General features: G+C 38.3%; 1 protein-coding gene across 6 annotated transcripts in view; it reads right to left on the bottom strand.

Moving 5' to 3' along the window:
• Positions 1-21,918, bottom strand: part of Ralgapb (Ral GTPase activating protein non-catalytic subunit beta) — a 90,458-nt gene that overhangs the window by 60,557 nt on the left and 7,983 nt on the right. For all 6 annotated transcript variants that reach the window (XM_076930150.1, XM_076930151.1, XM_076930148.1 and 3 more), the window contains exons 2-9: positions 19,161-19,376; positions 14,138-14,340; positions 10,197-10,360; positions 7,713-7,899; positions 5,243-5,374; positions 2,428-2,606; positions 758-906; positions 421-637 (exon numbers count right to left, since the gene is read on the bottom strand). In XM_076930150.1, the coding sequence (XP_076786265.1) occupies positions 421-637; positions 758-906; positions 2,428-2,606; positions 5,243-5,374; positions 7,713-7,899; positions 10,197-10,360; positions 14,138-14,340; positions 19,161-19,346 (1,417 nt within the window). In that variant the 5' untranslated portion in view covers positions 19,347-19,376. The remainder of the gene's footprint in view (positions 1-420; positions 638-757; positions 907-2,427; positions 2,607-5,242; positions 5,375-7,712; positions 7,900-10,196; positions 10,361-14,137; positions 14,341-19,160; positions 19,377-21,918) is intronic.

Here is a 21,918-nt window from a genome sequence, read left to right as displayed (position 1 = left end):
ATTTCCTGATATTTACATGTACTGATTAAATGGCTATGAAAAATCTAAGAAAACATTTCAGTGAATAAATTTTCACTCAAAATCTTTAGTTATTCAGATATCTATTATCATCCTGGCTGACATAAAGAGAATTTCCAGGTCACCTACAAAATGAAATTTGATTCAACAGAAAGTGGCTAACCTGAAGTGTCCCTAATAAAACCAGAAAAAAAGCCAAGCTTCATAAAATACACATTAAAAAGGACAGATAAGAAAGCTTCACACGATTCTATTGGTTCAGCTGGAAGGGGTTAAGCACAGCATATTGCTTGGTTAGAAACAGGGTGCTTTTCAAGGTCTATATTAATCTTGCAGGTAGGAAAGACTAAAAAGAAAGAAACAGAAAGGAGATAATGACTACATGTTTCTGGGCATATTTACCAGTCATACTGCTGTCTCTGTTTATTCCATTATGGAGTTTACAGTGAACAAATGCTGCATCGAATAACCACGATCCAAAGAGATTCAAGATGCTGTTAACCTTTGGTCTTCGAGGGGCAGGCAGCGGCCTGGGTTCTGAACTAGTCTGATTTGGACTTGACAGAGGAGAAGTGGAGGATGCCTGGTGCTGGACTTTTGAGGTGTGAGCAGTAGTAACCTACCAGAAGAACACAAGCAAGTGTCCACAGACATGAAATGTTGGAGACAGTTAAAATTGTAGTAGGACTTGTAAAAGTTAGCCTCCATATAGCAAAACAACAATGCTGAACATTCTTACTGTACTTGTCTTCATTGTGGCCTTGTTCACAGTAACAGCCCGGTGCCTCCGGTTATGTGGTGGTGTGGTGTTCACAGCAGCACTCTGGGGCATACTTAATCTATTCACGGGTGTTGGGGGAGCACTGTCTGATCGAGGTCGAGAAATGCCTTAAAAAAAAGTTTTGTTTTTGTTTTAAGAAAAACAGTGTTGTTCCATGATCCACTTAGCCTTTCTTCCTGAGTTTCTTTCAGTTAGATAGGAAGCCCGAAGAAATGACATTTTCAAGCTTCCCTTGTAACAAGGTGAGGCCATGTTCCAAGCTTAGAGAAGTAGACTACTACTGAATATACCTCCCAGGAAATCTTACAAAAGACAAGCTGGCTTCTCTGTCCTTCCTGACTCCTGGACAAAGCTGCTGAGACCATCTCATGTATCAGGCAATGCAAAACAAAATGGATAGCCACCAGAGAGAAGATCTTTTTTTTTTTTTTTAAGATTTATTTATTTTGTACATATGAGTACACTATAGCTGTCTTCAGACACACCAGAACAAGGCATCAGATCCCATTACAGATGGTTGTGAGCCACCATGTAGTTGCTGGGAATTGAACTCAGGACCTCTGGAAGAGCAGTCAGTGCTCTTAACCTCTGAGCTACGTCTCCAGCCCCAGAAAGAAGATCTTGATCTATGACAATGAGGAAACTCCTACAGTAACCAACTGCCTGGCCTGCTTCACACGTGTGAAAACAAATGATGTGTTAACCATGGAGAGCTCAGACTGTTATGTGGCAGCAATCTAATCAGAACAAATCAATTAACTGGTTTTCCTATTTTTTAAAAATTTTAATAAACTTTATCACTTAAAAACTGGCAAATAAAAACTATACACTACGGGGTGGTGGTGACACATGCCTTTAATCCCAGCACTCACGAAGTTGAGGCAGGCAGATATCTGTGAGTTAGAGGCCAGCCTGGTCTACAGAGTGAGTTCTAGGACAGCCAGGGCTACACAGAGAAACCCTGTCTCAAAAAAACTACAAAACAAAATAAAACAAACAAACAAAACCCCAGAATTACCCAGAACCTGAAGTCTGCACATTTCAATGACCATCCTATCTCTCACTGGATTTTTCATTTTCAGTATCAGACATATTTTTATGCATTTATCCACCATCAAAAACAAAACAAAAATCCATGGCAGAGGAAAAATCTACAACTGTGTGATACATTTCACATATATACATAGCAATTATTTTTGAAAATTACATCTAAATATCACTCTTCTTCAAGAGATTAAAAATATTTCGACTTTTCGTGTATATTACATATGAAAAACTAAAACAATCGTTCACAAGGTACAGTTTACCAATGATATCCATGAAACAGTCGCTAGAGCAATTTAAACACTCAGGAATGAGTTTTATAACTTGCAATCTATTTCGCAAATGATGTGTATGTCTCTACCTGTCTAGTGTAGGTTACTGTCTTTTTCTCGGTATTTCTGTTTGATTTACAGAAAGACAATAGCATTCTAGCTATCACAATTTGCTGAAAAGTTTTCCTAGGTCATTATTTGCCACCCAGTTTGTTCCTCTTTCTCTGGGCTTCCCTATAAGGCTCCAGCATTAAATTATAGAATATCTACCCACAGCTCTTCAAACATTTAAGAAACATACACAAAATTCACCTAAGAATGCATCCACCAGACAGCTGATTCCACGCATGGCACGAAAGAATATCTGAGGCAGATGTTTAAGGCAGGGGTACTGGCTCAGCTCCTGTGGCATCCCACTCACATTCAGGAACTGTTCCTGAAACTTGGGGGTTGAGCTTATAACGGCTGGGTTACTCAGATCCACAGGGTTACTATTAAAAAGGAAAAAGAATTGATTATACACTTAGAGATGTCTATAGCAATAAAAAAAAAATGCATGCAATCCAATTTTAGAATTAGGACTATTCCTGATGGTAGCTTACACCTTCAGTCCCATCATTCAATGGGCAGAGGCAAGCAGATCCCTTTGACTTTCAGGCTGGTCTAGTCTCTATAGTGAGTTAATTCCAGATAACAGAGACTAGCTAGAGAGACACTGTCTCAAAAACAAACAAACAAAAAAGAATAGGACTGTTTGTGCCTCTATCTTTAATGTGGAGGAGACCGACTTTATTTGATGAGCTAGGTACTCAAACATTAATGTTTCTCTACAGGCTTGCATGCTTATTTGTTCATTTGCTTTTTAAATAATGGTTTAACTAATTCTTTGAGAATTTAATACAATGGTTTTGTTTATGTGTTTGTTGAGACAGTGTCTCATTATGTAGTCCTGGCTATGTAGACCATACTAGCCTTGAACTCACAGATATCCAATTCTGTCTACCTCCTACACCCAGCCTACCTACCTCTTCCTCCTGAGTGCTTATACCCAGCTTGCTCTTTTTTAAAAAACAAAACAAAGCAATATAAAAAAAAATCAAGAACTTTCTTCATAGAATGAGAATCAAGCTAGACTAGAAAGTTTTAATTTTTTAAGAATTTTTTTCACCCAGCATCATGGCTATGTCTTTAATCCCAGCTCTCAAGAGGCAGAGGCAGGCAAATCTCTGAGTTCCAGGCCAGCCTGGTCTACAAAGCTGTTACACAGAGAAACTCTGTCAACAAGAAGGAGAAGGAAGAGAAGGAAGAAGAGGAGGAAGAGGAGGGGGAGGAGGAGGAAGAGGAAAAGGAAAAGAAGGAGGAAAAGGAAAAGAAGGAGGAAGAAAAGGAAAAGAAGAAAAAAAGAAGGAGGAGGAGGAAGAAGAAGAAGAGGAGAAAGATGGGCTGGAGAGATGGCTCAGAGGTTAAGAGCACTGACTGCTCTTCCAGAGGTCCTGAGTTCAATTCCCAGCAACCACATGGTGGCTCACAACCATCTGTAATGGGATCGGATGCCCTCTTCTGGTGTGTCTGAAGACAGCTACAGTGTATACTCATATGCATAAAACAAACAAATAAATCTAAAAAAAAGAAAGAAAGAAAAAGAAAAGAGAAATCATGTTAACATAAATAATAAAAAAATTTTTTTTAATAATTTTTTTAAATGTTTGGAACTAAGTAATAGAAAAATAAAGTCAACAAGAATTTCATGAAGAAAATTTTAATATAAACATCTATCCATATGTATGAATTTACCAACAAGTGCAAGGACAATATTTGAGAACAGCATCAGTAAAAATCAATGGGAACCTTGTTGTTTTCCAGGAAAAAGGATGAAACTACCATACTAGACCAGATTCTGTTTATGTTCTGCATAATATTCAGCTTTCTTCCCAGGAAATTTGCCAGTGGACAGAGTGGCCCCTCCTGAGTAATCCTCATAGCCCTGCTTCTGACCCATCCACAGCTCACTTAAATAAAAACATAAAATTTATCCAAAAAGAATCCATCCAAATGTCTGTGATAAAATCCATAACCACTTTAGCCTAATTAACAAAAATAATTTGACCTAATATATCTCTTTTGAGGGAAAGCCCCAGTAACTTAAAAGACCTAAGGTTCACAGCTGTTCGTGCCACTAAATCACATATGCCTGAAAGGTGGAGGGAACAAAAAACAGGGGAAATAGTCTACCTGAGAGATAGTATGTATGTATAAGAGAAGGAAGAAAGCTGAGACAGAGAAGGCCAAGAGTTCTTGGTTCAAGAACAACATTCAAGGCTTGATCTTTTTCCAGCTGCTTCTTCAGAGTTTAACAAGGTCTCTCCATGAATTCACAGTAACCTCCCTGACACTGGTGGCAACAGTGTGTGTGTGTGTATGTCGTCTGTATGTGTGTGTCTGTGCGTGTCTGTGTGTGTCTAAGTATGAGAGCATATCTAAGTGGTAGACTACATGCTTATATGTATAAATTCAAGTTCAATTCCTAGCACCAAATAAAATGTTTCAATGGTAAGAGCGCACCCTGCTCTTCCAGAATACTCGAGGTTGGTTCCCAACATCCACATCCAGTGACTCACAACCTCCTATAATTCCAGTCTCATGGATGGGATGCTCTCTTTTGCCACTTAAGAGTGCCCAAATACACAGCATATACTCACACAGAGAGATACACATACACATAAATAAAAACAATTCTTTTTCAATTTTAAAATTAGATCCTAAGAACCTCAGTTCTTATATTTGGTAGAGGTTCCCTTTCTAAAAATTTTATTTTATTGAGCTAATGAAATGGCTAGAAGACTGATGACAGAGAAAGGAGCTCAAGTCCCCAAAGAATGTGACAAAGTCCTGGGAGATACAACATCATCTAAGATGCAGTAACAAGCAAGAAAAGAAGTTCCTAGAGAGAACGGCCAAACCCAGCTGAGGGCAACTGGAGCACCCTGGAATGGAGAGAGCAGGAGGTACATGATGCAGACATGCACACTGTTCAAATTCGGCTCCTTCCAGTGAACTGTGCTTAGCACACATACTGCATTTCAGCAGAAGCACAGTGTGGTTCCTGCCATGAATAAAATAACAATACCTCAGCATGTGTAAAAAGCGAAACCATGTTTGTGCAATACACTCATTGTCCATTTCTGGAGGGATCAGATTGGCATCTTCATCGGGAACTTTAAACGGAGGAAACGAAGGACCGTATGTAAAGCGGAGCAATCTGGAAAACAAGACCATACACAACTAAGTCCATTTCTGTCTTTCCGGTTTTGTCTTGTTTTTCTTTTGATGGTATTGAGGATTGAACCTAGGCCTCACACATTCAAGCAAGTGAGCTATATCCCAGCCTGTTTTAACTAAATTGCAGAGGCTGGTTATAAACTTCTGATCCTCCTGACTAACAAAGATTAGTCTTTACCACCAGGTAAAGACCAGCTACCAAGTCCATTATTAACAAATTAAACATTCAAGCGTTATACAGGAAAATAGATTAAACACGCCTAAACGTAAAAGTAACTTTTATTCTCTTGCTCTAATTGTCGTCTCTAAGGCTTAGTGCCTCAGTCTTTTAACTTAGGCCTAGTTCTGGAAGCTTCTAGCCTCTGTACAATCTTATCTAAGCCTAGAATGTTTTCAGCCTCGGAGACTTACTGCTGGATAAAGCTCACTCCTTATCGAACGCTGGATGGTCTACTCAGCTGTTTTGGCTCAAAACTCATTTCCAGGCTGATTGGTTCAATCTCGCTTCTCTCAGTTTCTCACTGAATTATTCTACTTGGCTTCATACTAACTCTGGCAATATATTCTAATTTTTTGGCTCATTCTCATTCTCTAGCTCATTCTGTCTTCATCTGTGACTAGCTTGTTCTCTCTCTGCAACCTGCCTCTATACAACTGTCCCTGTAAAACTGCCTCCTCTCTCTGCACTGCTCTCTCCTAAGTTGTCTCTTTTCTCTCTATTCTCACGATTGTTGGGCATATCCCATTTTGTCAAATCTTTCTCTGACTCATCACTTTGTCTGCCACACAATTAAACATCACTTGCAAACATGGGTGCTTCCTTCTACAAACTAACTTAACTTTCACTGTTTGGATTAAAGATATGTACTAAGGACTCATCTGTATTCCATCCAAAGGGATTAAAGGTGTATGCTAAGGCTAAGCCATATCACAACTAGAAACAGGTTTTTCTAGTAAACAACACAATCTCAGAGTCTACAGTGTGATCAAATATCTTGCAACACCTTACCCAAGTAAAAAAGCTATATGAAAACTCTGATTTGTAAAGACAACAAACCACAAGGGATTTCCAGATGTTTTTAAAAGTTAAAAGTTTTATGTGAAGTAGTCAAACTATTTAACTTATAAAACTTGCAAGTAATAAATTATATATTTTGTTATTATACCTATATAATTACATTATTAAACAAGAAAGTAACATATACATTATTTCTTTCCTGTTGTTTTATTTGGTTGGATGGTTTTAATTTTGCTGTTTGTTTTGAGGCAGTCTTAACATGTAGCTCTGGCTGGCATGGAACTCACTATGAAACCTGGCTGGCAATAATCTCACTGCATACACCAGGCTGGCCTCAAACTCAGAAATCTGCCAACTCCTTCCTCCAGAACACTGGGATTAAAGGTGTGTGCCACCACACCCAGCTTCCTATTGTTTTTAAAAAAGTGGCACCACTGTAAATCCTTCAATAAAACTGGGGTATAATTTACTAATAACAACTTTACATGAAGTTCAGAATTTAGTATGTATGCTTAGAATACATTTTTATGATGTACCATAAAAGCTAACTAAATTCAACAACTTATTTACTTAACAGCAATAGTCTACATGTATTGGGACTTTTCAAAGCCATTTGACTCAATTACTCTGTATCTAGGGATCTTATTTTAATAAAACAATCAGAATATATAAAAAAACTATATAAATTATTCCTTCAACAAAATTTCTAAAGTATATTTTTATCAAAATAGAAATTATTAAATTATTTACGACTATAAAGTTACTAAAAATGCAACCTCAAGGATTATTTACAAATAGATACATGCAATTAAAATGACTTAAATTGGACATCAAACAAAAAACACAGGTAAACAATACTATCTCAACCTTGTTTTGTTTTTAATAATAGGGAACTAAATGGGGGAAGTACATTGAAAAACATTTTTAAATGATGAGATGTTACTCTATATTTTCCAATTTTGCTATTATCAACACATATGGCTTTTGTAATCAAACTAATTAAAAGAAGACACAGTTCTTTAGGCATCAATATGACATAACATGCAATGCAGCAGGCAGAGAACAATTCTCCTTTTGCTTTTACATGGGTTCTGGGGATTAACTCAGGCTGTCAGGCTTGCATGGCAAGAACCTCTACCATGAGCCATCTCCCTGACTTTATTTCTTTTAAACTGGCACAGTCCGTAAGTACAATAATGATGGATCCAGACTTTTCAAAATATATTCCACGAACCCCATAAAGGCAAAACCAGAAAACAGTTGCCCCACCATCAGATGGATGAGGAAGACAATGACTTACCTGGAGGTCAGTGCACAGATGACCTTGCTCCACTGCTCCACCACTGCAGGGTGGTGCCTCCAGTTAGCCACCATCTCCTTGGCTGTCTTCCAATAAGGAGGTGTTGGAAAGCACCGGGTACAAGCTAGTAACCAAACTTCAAAGAGAACACCAATCAGCTTCTCTGCTAGATTCTCAGCAATGCAACCTAGGCAATGAAAAGAAACATACCTTTGGCATACTTATTTTTAAAGTAGAGTGTTTCACTCATTATATTGGAAAACTGGTCAAAAATTAAATAGCTGTATTGTTAGTATCAATTTTTCAAATAATCAAATTGAGATGTTTAGGAGAAAGTGCCTATGAAAGAATCATAGAGAACATCAATGAATCACTTTTTGAGAATTTTCAAATTGCCCTGCTAGTTTTTAGTACAGATCTTAAGGTTCTAGCTAGGGACAAACAGGAAATAAAGAAAAAGATGGATGCCAACAAATAGTGACCACTATAAATCACCTTCTGTGCCAAGCAGTTCACACACAACCTCACATAATCCTCTCATTTATTTCTGCTGGACAGATATTTGTAAATACTTCTTAAGTTTTTGTTTAAAGACATGGATGGTCCTGTCACGTAACTCAAGTTAACCTGGAACTATGTAGTAAAGGGTAACCCTGAACTTCCAATCATTCTGCTTCTACTTCTCCAGTGCTGGGATTATAGGTGTGAACCACCATGCCAATATGTTTCCACTCCACTTAGCCAATAAAAAAAGAACTCAGAATAAATACCAAGGTCTTCCTAACTCTAAAGTCTGCAACAAAATGTTCCAGGTGCTTAAAGCTGCCCTTCAGTGGAGAAAGACAAAGAGAAAGCTAAGCACTAGTATCAGGTAAAGCCAAACCTTAAACAGAAGGCAGAGCTGTCCTTCTAGTCAAAGTCCTGAAACCAGAAGGGGCAGTGAGCATGCACAGCTCAAGAAAATAAAGTTAGGACTAGAAGGGAAAGTAATTGGAATGTGCACATCAAACAAGCAAAATCGAAGTTCCAGCAATAAAGGAGGGGGCAAACTGCTTGATTCCCACTGCTGAGGTCAGTCACTAGCATGGGAAACCAATAGCTGAGAGCCAATGAATCAGTGCTTTGACTGGCAAGCTATACTGCCAGTACCAGACTGTATTCCTATCATAGGTCCTTTCCCACATTCCCACATTACAATTCCATGATTCCTTCTAGACATTCCTTGGTCACTGCATCTATCTGACAACAGAAGCATGCCAGAATACACAGAGAATAAGAACAGACCCTGGAACTCAACTATCAATTCATCCTTTATGTGTATTCTGGTTTAATGTACAAAGCTGGGCTTCTGAAATACACTGTAAAACTGTACAAAAATAAAGGCTTTTTATGGGTTGCTAATGAATGTCAACAAACACCTTAAGACTTTGGAGGTTTCATTTGCCAAACAAGATGTTTTCTGGGCTGGAGGCAGAGCTCAGTCTCAGTGATTAAGTGTTTGCCTACCAAGGGCAAGGCTAAGAACAAGATATCTCACTATCATCACTATCCAGTTTTTAAACAGTACTTTGATAACAACTTTGCCATCCAATACATTATCCATAGCCTCTAATTTAGCATTAGCTGTTTCCTAGACAGGCTCTATACTACTGCACAAAACAAAATAAAGTCAAAGTCCCGAAACCAGAAGGGGCAGTGAGCATGCACAGCTCAAGAAAATAAAAATCAACAAAAAGCTAATGGCCAATGAGCTGAAGGAGGATTAGAAGGTGAGACAACCAGAGAGAGAGACAGAGACAGAGACAGAGAGAGAGAGAGAGAGAGAGAGAGGCAGACAGAGAGAGACAGAGAAAGAAAGACAGAGAGAGAGACAGAGAGAGAAACTCTAGGATAGTCAGTCAAGGGAGATTTATCACCCAGACTCTGAGCATGAAACTGGGGAGAGGTAACTAGCCTTGTAACAGATATAGAATAATATAAATGGTTTAATAAGTTATAAGCTAGTTAGAGAACAAGCTGAAGCTTATGGCCTATGGATTTATTCATAAATAATAAAGCCTCCAAGTTGTTATTTGGGAACTGGGGCACAAGTGGAAAAACTCGCAGTTACAGTTTTCTACACTAGCAAAATAATCACCAAAGGTAAAATAACTTAAGACAAACAAACACCCACACACACATACAATCCCTGACCTCTTTTTAAGACAGAGTCTTACTGTGTCACCCTAGCTGGCCTGGAACTCATTCTGTAGACCAGGCAGGTCTTGAACTTAAGAGATCTGCCTGACTCTGCCTCCTGAGCTCTGGGATTAAACGGAAGTGTCACCGCCCCCAACCCATGTTGTATCTTTCCAGCCTAAATTGTTAACTTTGGTTTGTCAACATTCTTAGCAAATTCGAAATTTCCAGAGTCTATCATTCACTAAGTTTAAATGTAAACTATATTGGAGCTCAGAAATATATGGGTAAAATTCATTAACAAACCTTGAACAGTTGGTGGGGCCAGAAGTATGTCATTAATTTGCAGAAGAAACAACAGTAAGACTTCCCAGGTTTCTCGAGCCATGATGGATGACTCACGGGCCAGTTTCTGAATGGCTCTTAGAACTTGTAAGCATAGTCGGATTTGACTGGAGCCCTGTTCCTGTCTGAAGAAGACAGACAGATATCACTGACAGGCCTGGAAGAGAGACAGCAACAGCCAAAGAACAGGAAGCTTACCGATGTAGAGTTGTCCAGTGACACTGCCTAAGCACTGGTGGATAGCACAACCCTCCTCAGTTAACAGCTAATTTCCCCAACTATTTAGTTAAGCACCCTGAGATCTCCATCCACCTCTTCTGTGAAAAACTGTCTTCTGTGAGAAAATAGAAGAACTAGAACGTAAACTTCACCTCTGGACTTCCTTTCTGAAATGTGTCTGGCACATAATAGCAGATATTCAACTAGATCCTGATAGATTAGTACATGCCTAGTTACCTCTGCTCTTCACACTGGAGTAGAAAAGCCTTTATATTCTTTTTCAATTTTCTGAAACACACATTCACAAGAATTCTTCAAGTGTTTACACTATTCACAGTCACCCCCAAGATAACCTCTGTTAAGAGGCCCAATGGTATATCCAAAATTGATGAAGCACGTCAGCATCTCCTCAGAGAGGAGTGCCTACTACTACTGCTCCAATAAAAACACAGGCATTGCAAGGGCTCCAAGGGCTCCTCATCAACAGCTGCAACATTCTCTTCAGACATTTTTGCTCCTTAAGAGAAGAAAACTATTCAATAAAATGCGGGTAGAAAGGAAAAGTTAAAGATCTAGGGCCTAGCCCTTGCCTCTCTTTCCAAGATGCCTCACCTGAGAATTTTAAGAACAGCTTTAACGAGCTGGTCTCTAGATTTCCCATTAAACTCAATGCAATACTGATATAAACTATAAAGTCAAATTTCTATAAATTGTGACTTGACAAAAAGAGCTGGAGAGTCTTGAAGAAATGTCAACAAATCATCTACTCCTAGAATACCTAGTCCTTAGACCTGGGTCATGGCCCAGAAAGCAGAACCCTACCCTAAAGTTACAGACAAATCACACAAGTAACCAAATGTTCCCTAAAGAAGTCAGAACTGGGCCAGAGAAATGGCTTAATGGAGAAGATCATTCACTGTACAAACATATAAGGACCTAAGTTCAAATCCCTAGTACTCACATAAAAGCTGGGCATGGCTCTGTGTACCTGAAGCCCAGTACTGTGGGGTAGAGACAGGTGGAGCCTGAAAGCTTGCTTGCCAGGCAGCTAAGCTGAAATGGCAAGACTCTGGTTCAGCAAAAAGCCCTGTCTCCTGAGAGTGAGGTAGAGAGCAGTAGAGGAAGACAGTTTTCTCCTCTGACCTCTGCATGTGGACACACCTACACCTGTGCATGGATCCCAAAGACACACACAGGGAGGGGGTATCCATCCCACACCCATCTAGAGCTGAAGCTAGTCCATAGATGCCAAACGGCTCAAGCATGTGTCTGTTCCGTCTTACTTGAGGAAGAACAAAGAATAAAGAACTACCTTCAAGGCTTATTCACCCATAGAATATATGAGCCCAAAATAAAAAACAAAAGCACCCCAGGTCTGGAGCTGACACTCTTCTAAGGTGGCTAACGTAGTGCATGCTCCCACAGAAGCCACTCTTTCCAGGTGTAAGCCTGCCCGGTAGCAGGAGGAAATCAATCCTCCGCTGCTTCCTTAACCTCACTCAAAAAGCCTAAATTCAGGAACAGGATTCAAGTTTCTAAAACTAGAAGAAATAGAGTAGTCTTTATATAAAAAATGAGGTCTAAACAAAAGAGATTTTCTTCAATCTCAAAAGTGACTGTAGTTTTCAGAACAACTTTCAAACAGGGGCTAGTGAACCAGTCAGATCTTTAACACCTGCCTTTTGAACACTCGATTTTATGTGTGTGTTTGTTTAATTTTTATGCTGGCATCCTGCCTGCAGGTATGTCTCTGTACCAAGTTGCCTTGCCCACAGATGCCAGAAAAACACAGTATATACCCTGGACTAGAGTATATACTGTATATAGAGTATATACAGAAGGTTGTGAGCCACCAAGTGGAGTGCTGGGAGTCAAACCCAGGTCCTGTGGGAAAATCAGCCAGTGCTCTTAACTGCTGAGTCATCTCCCCAGCTGCCCCTGTAAATAAAGCTCTTATTTCTTAATATAATTAAGTAATAAAGCTTAATTATATAAATAATTAATATAAATTATTTTATTTATTTATATAAATAAATAAAATAATAAATAAATAGCTTTATTCATATAAATAAAGCTCTTATTTCTTAATATAATTATAAGAAGTCATAATTTAATATCTGTTTTCCTGCTCTACCACAGATCTGAGGAGAAACATCAGATAGCTTTTTACAGGAAAAAAAAAAAGGAAAAAAACAAGTAGATCACCACTTTAGGAGACATGAACACAGGGACCAGGAAAAATAGATACTGCATTTCTTATAATGTAATACATCTAAGCAATTAAAACTACAATCAATTTCAACAGATAACACATTCTTCAATTATGAAAAAAATATCAAACTAGTGGGCAAAAGAGGAAATCATATTAACTTAATCTCTAGCAAAATGTAAAGGCAGTTTCCTCCACTTTGAGAATCAGTTTATATAAAAATAACTAAGTAAGTAAGCTCTGATGACAATTTGATGAACTAGCTAAAATTTTTAAACTGAAATTTCTAGTAACAGAAGACTAAATCAGAAGTCTTAATGTACAGCATTGAAAACATTCACCTAATCTTCATATTATCACTGGTTTAGAGAACCCTAATACTTGAATCAGTGCCTTTCAGAATTCACTGACACACAGACACACACATACACACCCTACTTCTGAGGAATAAGCTAATTATCAAATAGCAAAACAACTTTACAGTCACACTTTTCAAGAGAGAAAACTAAAAACAAAAGCACGATTTAAATGCCATTACTTTTTCAGCAATACACCAGGCTTAGTGGCAAGTACCTTTACCCACTGAGCCATCTCACTGGTCTTTTTTGGCTTCTTTAAGACAGGGTCTCATAATGTAGCTCAGGTTAGCCTTCAACTTGTGTAGACAAGACTGTCTTCAACTCCCCATCTCGACTCCACCTCTAAAGTACTGGGATTATAGGTATAGCCTTCATGCCTGGCCTTCTGCTTAATGCTACACCTTCATAAACCACAAGATTATTTTAAGGTAAGAACAGTTGCCTTTGGTGTAAAAAGAGACAAGAGTTATGATATACAAAAATGTGCACAAGTTGAGTGGTTTTTAAAACATTTAATTGGTGCACTCGAATACATCCTTGTGGGTGCCCCCTCCCCTCCCCCCCCGCCCTGCTTCTATCATATGGGTCCCAAGGATCAAACTCTGGTCACTGGGCTTGGTGGCTAGCACCTTTACACACTGAGCCATCTTGCCAGCCCCACCCCCAAAAAAATATTTAAAGAGGGAAAGAAATATGTCACCATTACCAAATTTTAATAACCAACATCTCAGAAACAAGGTCAAAAGTATTTAAAATAAAAAGACACATCTATTTAAAAACCTGTGATAAATCCAAGAGTAGTAGAACACACCTGTAATCTCAGAACTCAAAAGCCTAAGACAGGAAGATTATGAGTTTAGATCAACATTACACAGCAAGTTCACACCCAGTCTGGCTATGCTGTGAGATGCCATGTCAAAAAACAAAGAAAAACCTCTTTGTAAACGTTACATAACCCTGTAAGCCTATCTCTTTTATTCATATCTATAGAACCCATAAATGAATGAGTAAAGTTCAAAGTACAATAAAATCAGCTTTTATATTTAATAAAGTAACATTATAAATGTTACTTTTTTATGATCTTGATAATGACCAGATAGTTAGGTCCAACTTACCTTGGTACAAAAAGATTTTGTAGATGTTTTAATATACTTTGAACATATAGATTAGGTTCTTTAATAACTGGTAATGGAATAGAATCTTTTGGCAACACCAAAGCCATAATCCAATCTGTATATACATCAACACAATATTTTACAGTCTCTCCATCCAATGGAAGGGTCAGTCCATAGCAAATTACTTCCATGGTCCATTTTACCTAGGCAAAAGAAAACATTCACAAAGATTATAGATCTTTATCTGTATCTCACAAGATTAATTTAAAATTCAACATCTCCTAGTGTCCAGAATTGAAGATACAGTCATCTCAACATATATATCAAATTTAATCTAGACATATACTTTCTATGTTGTAGACATATTAATGTTGTATTTGTCAAGCAAATTTCAGGAAAAATTAAATTTGTTATTTTTAAATATTAAGCCTATGTATGTTTTACCCTTTTGATATCATTACCATTTACTCTGTAAAATGATCCTTTCAATTTTCTGTAGACACCAGAAATAAAAATAGAAAATGCAGGGGCTGGAGGAATGGCTCAGTGGTTAAGAAGTCCTGAACTCAATTCCCAGCACCCACATGGTGGCTCACAACCATCTATAACTATGGTCCCATGGGATCCAATGCTCTCTTCTGGTGAATAAATGTACATACAGAAAAAACACCCATTTACATAAAGAATATATAATAAATACATCTTTTAAAAAAAGAAAATGTGGGATTTTTATTCTACTCAATTTGCATATGTAAATATGTATCATTTATGAGATCATTTCAATTACATTCCATCCTCAGATTATGCAACAGGAACAAGTGACAGAAAGGAAGATGAATCATTCAATTTATTATACAACTTGTTTTCTCTGTCAAAAAACAAAACAAAACAATCCACAACACTAGATTGGACAGGTGAGAACTCACAAGAGGTGAGGGACTGACTGGGTAAGGCCTTAACTAGGCATCTAGCCACACTGCATCTGACCACCTGAAACACATACTAAGTGCTACAAGAAATAGGATACTAAGAGAAAGGGAAAAAAATCTCCCAATTTGGAAAAGAAAAGTGAAACTATAGTCTAGACACCAAAGCCTAGAATGTTTAAGTGAATTCCAGATAAAATTCTGGGACAAATACTAAGCAGATGATCAGTAAACATTTAATAAAAGGGGATGTGTGAGCACTGAGAACCAGGCTGCTCAAACAGAACAAGTCAAGCCAGATAAGCTTTACTAACAGGCTCATTATGAGAAGAGCTGATGATTGTACAGTCACTGCAGTTTAAAAAGTACCTTCATAAAAGTCATCATCACTGTAACACTACATAACAGGGTAAACTGTCCTCATTTCATACATCAGAAAAATAAAACAGTATATTTAAATAATTCAGCCCACCATTGGTTCATACATAATGAAGTTGAAATGAACCTTGTCTTCCAATGAGAAACATGACCCAGTTTCCCAAGTCACTAAACCATTAACAGGTGTTTCTGGCATTAGGGTATCTTGTCTTTAACAGGAAACTGGGCAAGAAATCCTTATGAACAGGATGAAGACATAACAGCCTGTAGGATGTAGAATGGCCAGATTTATAAATGGCCCAAATTCCACACAAGACAATAACAGAATGAAGGTTCTGAAATTATTTGGGGAAAGGGTGCCACTGACTTATCAAAGGCCATACCAAGTTCATGTTGTTGCTGCTGCTACTGTTTGGTGATGCTAGGGATGAAACCCAGAGCGCTAAGCACAACAGGGAAGCACACTACTGCTGTGCTATACCACACCTACTTCGATAAACTTTTATTTAGGTCAAACATGGTTGATGTTGCCAGCACTCCCAGGAGCTAAGGCAGGGAGATCTCAAGTTCAAGGAAGCCTGAGCTACACAATGAGTCCAAGACAGCCTGAACTAAAAAGAAAGATCTTATCTCAAAATACTATTACTAATTATAACAACAACAATAAAAACAATAGGCAATTGTCTGTAAACAACACACAGACAAAAAGGATGGTCAGTTTGTTGGATAAAATATAGAATTCAAAAATACTTTAAAGGCTTTGAAATCTGAATCTGACGAAATAAATACCTACATTGAATTTTGGGGGTAGAAGATAGGTGGAATTGGGACAGGGTCTTGTTAGATAGCCCTAGCTGTCCTGACACTCAGGACTCTCTTACCTAAACCTGCTAACGCTCAAAAACAAATACAAAGGCTAAAGGCAGGACATTAATGATTAGCAACAACAAATGCTAAAGAAAACTGTAACCACAGTGAAGCGGTGACATATTCAAAGTAGGGGCTGTTGAACGTTAAACCACACAAGAAAATAGAGTGTGGATGTGTTCATATACACATGTCTACATCCATGTGTGCCTGTGCCTATGTGTAGATACCAGAGGTCTACCTCAGGTGTCGCTGACCTGGGGCTTGAATTTAGGCTATGCTGGCTGTGAGCTCCAGAGATCCTCCTGTCTCTTTATCCCTAGTGCTAGAATGACAATAATTAAAGTACATGCCACTATGCTGTTTAGGGTTTTGGGGTGGATTTGGGGTTTGTTTGTTTTTTGTTTTTGTTTCTGTTTTTGCATGGGTTCTGCTATGCAGCCTTAGCTGGCCTAGAACTTTCTATGTAGACCAGGATGGATTAAAGCTGGATTGCACAGCAAGCACTTTACCAACTAAGACCTCAAGTTCAAGGCAGCCTGGGCTATATAGTCATCTATCTCCCCAGGCCCAAAAAGGGATCTTCAAAGGACCTGTAGGTCCCTAATTATTAGATGAAAGAAAAAAGACAAGTTATATTTAGGATGATGTCATAGTAGTTCAATTGTTCTAAAGGAAAATACCCTTGATGACTCAGAGGGGAAAACCATCTGCTGCATATATCTGCATATGTCTGCATATATCTGATAGCCTGAGTTAATTCTAAGGACAGGAAGTAGAAGGAAAGACCTGATTTCCAAAATTTGTCCTCTAATCTCTGAATGTGCACCATGGCACACATGCCTCCCTGTCCCCAACCTACAACATAAACAATAATAAATAAAACTTGAAAAAAAGTATCTTTCCATAATCTTCTGAGGGCAGTAAAGACAATAACCAAGGGCTATACTAGGTCACTTTCTAGCTACATGCCATCTTGTCTAAGAGAAAGACAGCAAGAATCACAACTAAAGCCAGAGAGGATGTCAGGGCTTATGCAGGTCCTTTAATGAGAAATCTACAGACTGAAGGACTTCAACCTTTAGCAATCCTTGGGTAAGGGAGGATAAACAAACTGCCTCTGGAGCTGTAGGCTTTAGTTTCACTCAAGTCTGAAACTTCATGAATGATCAAAAGTAAGAAGAGCTAGGCATGGTGGCTTAATCCTGTAATCCCAACACTTGCGAGGCTGAGACAGGAGAATGACTGCAAATTTGAAACTACTCTGGTTACAGAGTGAGTTCTAGGTCAATCTGATCTACAGAATAAGACCTTATCTTTTATTATTATTATTATTATTATTATTATTATTATTATTATTATTATTATTATTATTACTAATTACTACTACTACTAATGATAATGATAATGATAATAGTAATAATAAAGTAAGGCACACCTATAATCCCAGCACTTGGGAGACAGAGTCAAGTGGATATCTGTAAATTCAAGCCCAACCTGGTCTACAAAGTGAATTGGAGCAGCCAGGGATACAGTGAAACCCTGCTACAAAAAACCCCCAGGAGGACAGAGTTTGAGAATACGCCTAAAAAGCCTGCATGAACTTTCTTAAACAGAGGGGACAGAGTTCTAACCCTACACAGAATCATGCCATTCTCAGGGTTCCTTTACAACTTTCCACTGAGGTTTTATGTCAGCTTACTGACCTGACCCCATGAACAGAAAACCAGTTCTAAAACAAATTATTTCAGGAACCCTGTGAACAGCAAGTTTAGGAACAGCAATTCCAAACCCAATTCCAACTACCCCGGCTTACGAGCAGAAGGGCATAGCTAGGCTAGATAATAGTCAGAGTAAGGAATACTGGAAAGTTCAAGCTCAGCACATACGTATAGCCTGGAAAATCTGACATAAGTGAGGCTTTCAGTCAGTGTCTACCTGTAAGCAGGGAAGGGGACTGTGCTAGCTAGTTTTATGTCAGCTTGAAAACAAGGTATATTAATTTTCAAGGCAGTAACCTCAATTGAAAATATTTTCTTAATTACTGATGGAGGAGGGCCCAACTCACTGTGGGTGGTGCCACCCTAGGCTGGTGGTCCTGGGATCTATAAGAAAGCAGGCTCAGCAAACCAAGAGGAGCAAGCCAGTAAGCAACACTCCTCTATGGCCTCTGCATCAGCTCCTGCCTCCAGGTTCCTGCACTGTTTGAGTTCTTGACTTGGTCAATGGACTACGCAAGCTAAATAATCTCTTTCCTCTTCATTGCTTTTGGTCATGGTGTTTCATCACGACAATAGTATTCCTAACTAAGACAGGGACTTCCAAACAGAAACAGAAATGGAAATCTGAAAACTGAGCCTAGTACTTAAGGGTCTGACACTTGATTCTCTGTCTTAATCACTCAGCTCACATGGAGGAGGTCAGTGAGAAGCCTCAGCAGCAAAAAAGGCACAACCCTTTCTTTTTATCTCCCATAGGCCCCAAGTCCCAGCACAGAAGCCAAATGAGATAAAAACTGAGAGCTTTGACTACATCGAATAGCAATCCATTAAAAAGTCAACATTGTAACAACGCACAGTGAGTGTTCCTGCAGAGGACCCAAGTTTGATTCCCATGCACCATGACAGGTGGATCACAACTGCCACTAATTCCAGTTGCAGAGGAATCCAACAACCCTGGCTTTCATAAGCATCTGCAATCATGTATACATACTCACATACAGACCATATACAGATACAAAATTAAAAGTAATAAAACTACTTTTATTACTTTTTAAAAAGTCAACACTAAATAAGTTTTTTAGTAATCAATGCATATTTTCACACAACAGAATAAAATGAAGAAATACTTACTTCTTTGTCAGTTTTTAACAAACTCTCACTACCAGCCACTGAAGAGGTACCTAATGCCTGCCCAAGAGGACGGACCACTGCATTTGCCACCTCTCGCCCAACACTCTCTGGATAGCTGTGTAGCACACTGGTATGGCCTTGATCATTCTGAATCACCAAATGCAGTGACCGCCACTCAGAGTACATTGTGCCACTAAAGTACTATCCAAACGGCACCTGAAAAGACAAAATAGTTACAAATGTCAAATTATGTTTATTGCTAATGTAAAAAAAAAAAAAAAAAACAAAACGGATTTACACTAGAGAGAATAATAAAATAGGTGGCAACACACTGATTCCAAAAAGCATGTTGTTTCAGGGGGGAAAAAAAATGTAACTAGAAGGACTCAAAGGTTAGGAGTGCTTGCTGCTCTTCCAGAGGACCAGAGTTCAAGTCTCAGCACTTTCCGCAGGTGGCTCACTTCCTATAACTCCATTTCAAGGGAATCTAATGCCTTTTGGTGGTACTCCTGGTATATATCCCCCACACAAGTGCATAATTAAAAATAAAAGTAATTTTTAAACTGTACCTAACTGTTCTAAGCTATCTAAAAGCATCATGGTGAGATCACACACATACACACATACACACATACGGAGAAATGGAAAAAACAGATCCAGAACTCTCCCACAACATAATGACATTTCCCCCTTCAACAGTCCTAAGACAGAAAGCAAATGTGAGATGGAGTGTCCTAAGATGCTAAGGGCAACTTTATGTGTACATACAGTCTCTTAGGTTTTCCTTCAATGTTCTTCACACTCAAGTTTTGTGCTCATCTGGAATTGACTTCTACAAATGATGTAAGAAAGACTGTCTTTCAGATGTGCAGTTGGGTTTGGCATCATCTGTTCAAAAATACATCCTTAGTGTCTTCCATCCCTCTGCCTCTTACAATCTTTCCACCTCTTCTGCATAGCTCCTTGAGCCCTGAGGAGAGGGTTTGAAGACATCCCACTTAGGACTGAGTGTCCCAAAGATTCTCACTCTCTGCATACTGACCAGGTGTAGGTGTCTCTGTCAACAGCTTAAAAAGGAAAACCCAGTGTTCTTTAATGGTGTCTGACCAAGTATATAAACCACACTTAACAGTAGGCCTCATGTCCAAAACAAAAATAAAGCCAATGATGTTTGTGTGGAATTGTTTTTGTCTCATATTGCTGTGACTGGGCATTTTATGCGACTAGTCTTTTGCTTGTATGTTACAGTTTTAGATTTTGTGTTTTATAGGTTTTGTTCTGTCCGCATGTGTCTGTGTGTTCTTATGCTTTCTCATTTTGTTTTGGCCTTTTATATTCAGCCTTGTTTCCCTTTTTTATTTGCCTGTTTGTTTCCTAAGGTGAGAAAATGAATGCATAGAGTTGGATGGGTTGGAAGGTAAGGAGGATCTGGGAGATGAGGGAGGGAAAACCATAATCAGAAATATTGTATGAATTTTCAATTTAAAAAAATCCCTATCTCATTAAATTGAAGTAACACTTTTGTCATATACTATGCCAATAACATGATTTAATTCCAGCAGCTTTACAGAATATTTTATAATTGCAAAGAACATCTCTCCATCAGTCATTTTAAAGTATTTATTGGCTATTCTAGGCATTTGTCCTTTTACATAAAATATGAGTTTTCTTTAATTCAAAAAAAATGTATAAGTTAAAACTTGCTAGAAATCTAATTGAAACTGTCTATATCCTATGCTGATCCAACCCGGGGCTTTGCACATGCTAGGAACTCCTCTACCACTGAACCCCAATTCCAGGCCTTGAAATTGCTTACAACATTGTGCACCACAATCCCTGCCTCCAAGTTACAGCTTAAAGAACTAGTGATAACTGCTCGAGCCTACCAATCCCACAAACTCTCTAGAACTGTTCTGGTAATTTCAACCCACTTGATGAAGTTTCACCTTTCAAAGTCCAGCTCAGATATTTCCTTTTGCTAAAATTTTGACTCCAAAACCAGCTCCTCCCAGTTCTGAGTGCCTATTGATCTGTTTATAGAGCTTCACATTCCTTTATTCAATAGTTGTGTATAGGTTCTCCACCAGGAAATTTTAGTCTTCAATAGAAACCTCCTTACATACATTGCATATTAGATATTTGAGAATGTCAAGGTTTGCTGTACCAGTGGGGAAAGAGAGTTTAGTAAATATTGCATCTATTTTACTAAAGTATGTCCAAAATTTAATACTATCATATATATCTCAAATTTTATATATATTTCAAGCTAAGTTATTATAAAACTACATCTCCAAATGTTAAAAGAAAATAGTTAAAATTAAAATTGATATTACAAATTATTATTACAGGAAACAAAAAGGGTTTGGGGGTTTTATTTTTGTTTTCCTAGACAGGGTTTCTCTATGTAATAGCCCTGGCTGTCCTGAACTGGCTTTGTAGACCAGGCTGGCCTTGAACTCACAGAGATCTGCCTACCTCTGCCTCCTGAGTGCTGCGACCAAAGGTGTGCACTCCCATGTCTGGCTGAAATGAAAGTTTTAAGAAAGCAATTTTTTATTTTCAGAAAGTTATACTAGCTATCAAATCCCATATACACGTAAAAATTATCTATGACATTTTGGCTGGAAAATGCAACTTCCTGTGCCTCAACTTTACAAGTTCTGATTGAGTCGGTTTAGGCTAGAACATGAGGTCATGTTTTTTAAGATTGATTTTTGTTTTCTACGCATGGGTGTTTAGCCTGCATGTATGTTTATAC

The sequence above is a fragment of the Arvicanthis niloticus genome, chromosome 2 (genome assembly GCF_011762505.2).
Source record: "Arvicanthis niloticus isolate mArvNil1 chromosome 2, mArvNil1.pat.X, whole genome shotgun sequence".
NCBI classification, from domain to species: Eukaryota; Metazoa; Chordata; class Mammalia; order Rodentia; family Muridae; genus Arvicanthis; species Arvicanthis niloticus.
The sequence above is the reverse complement of the archived record's forward strand: the minus strand, read 5'-3'. Positions and strand labels throughout refer to the sequence as shown.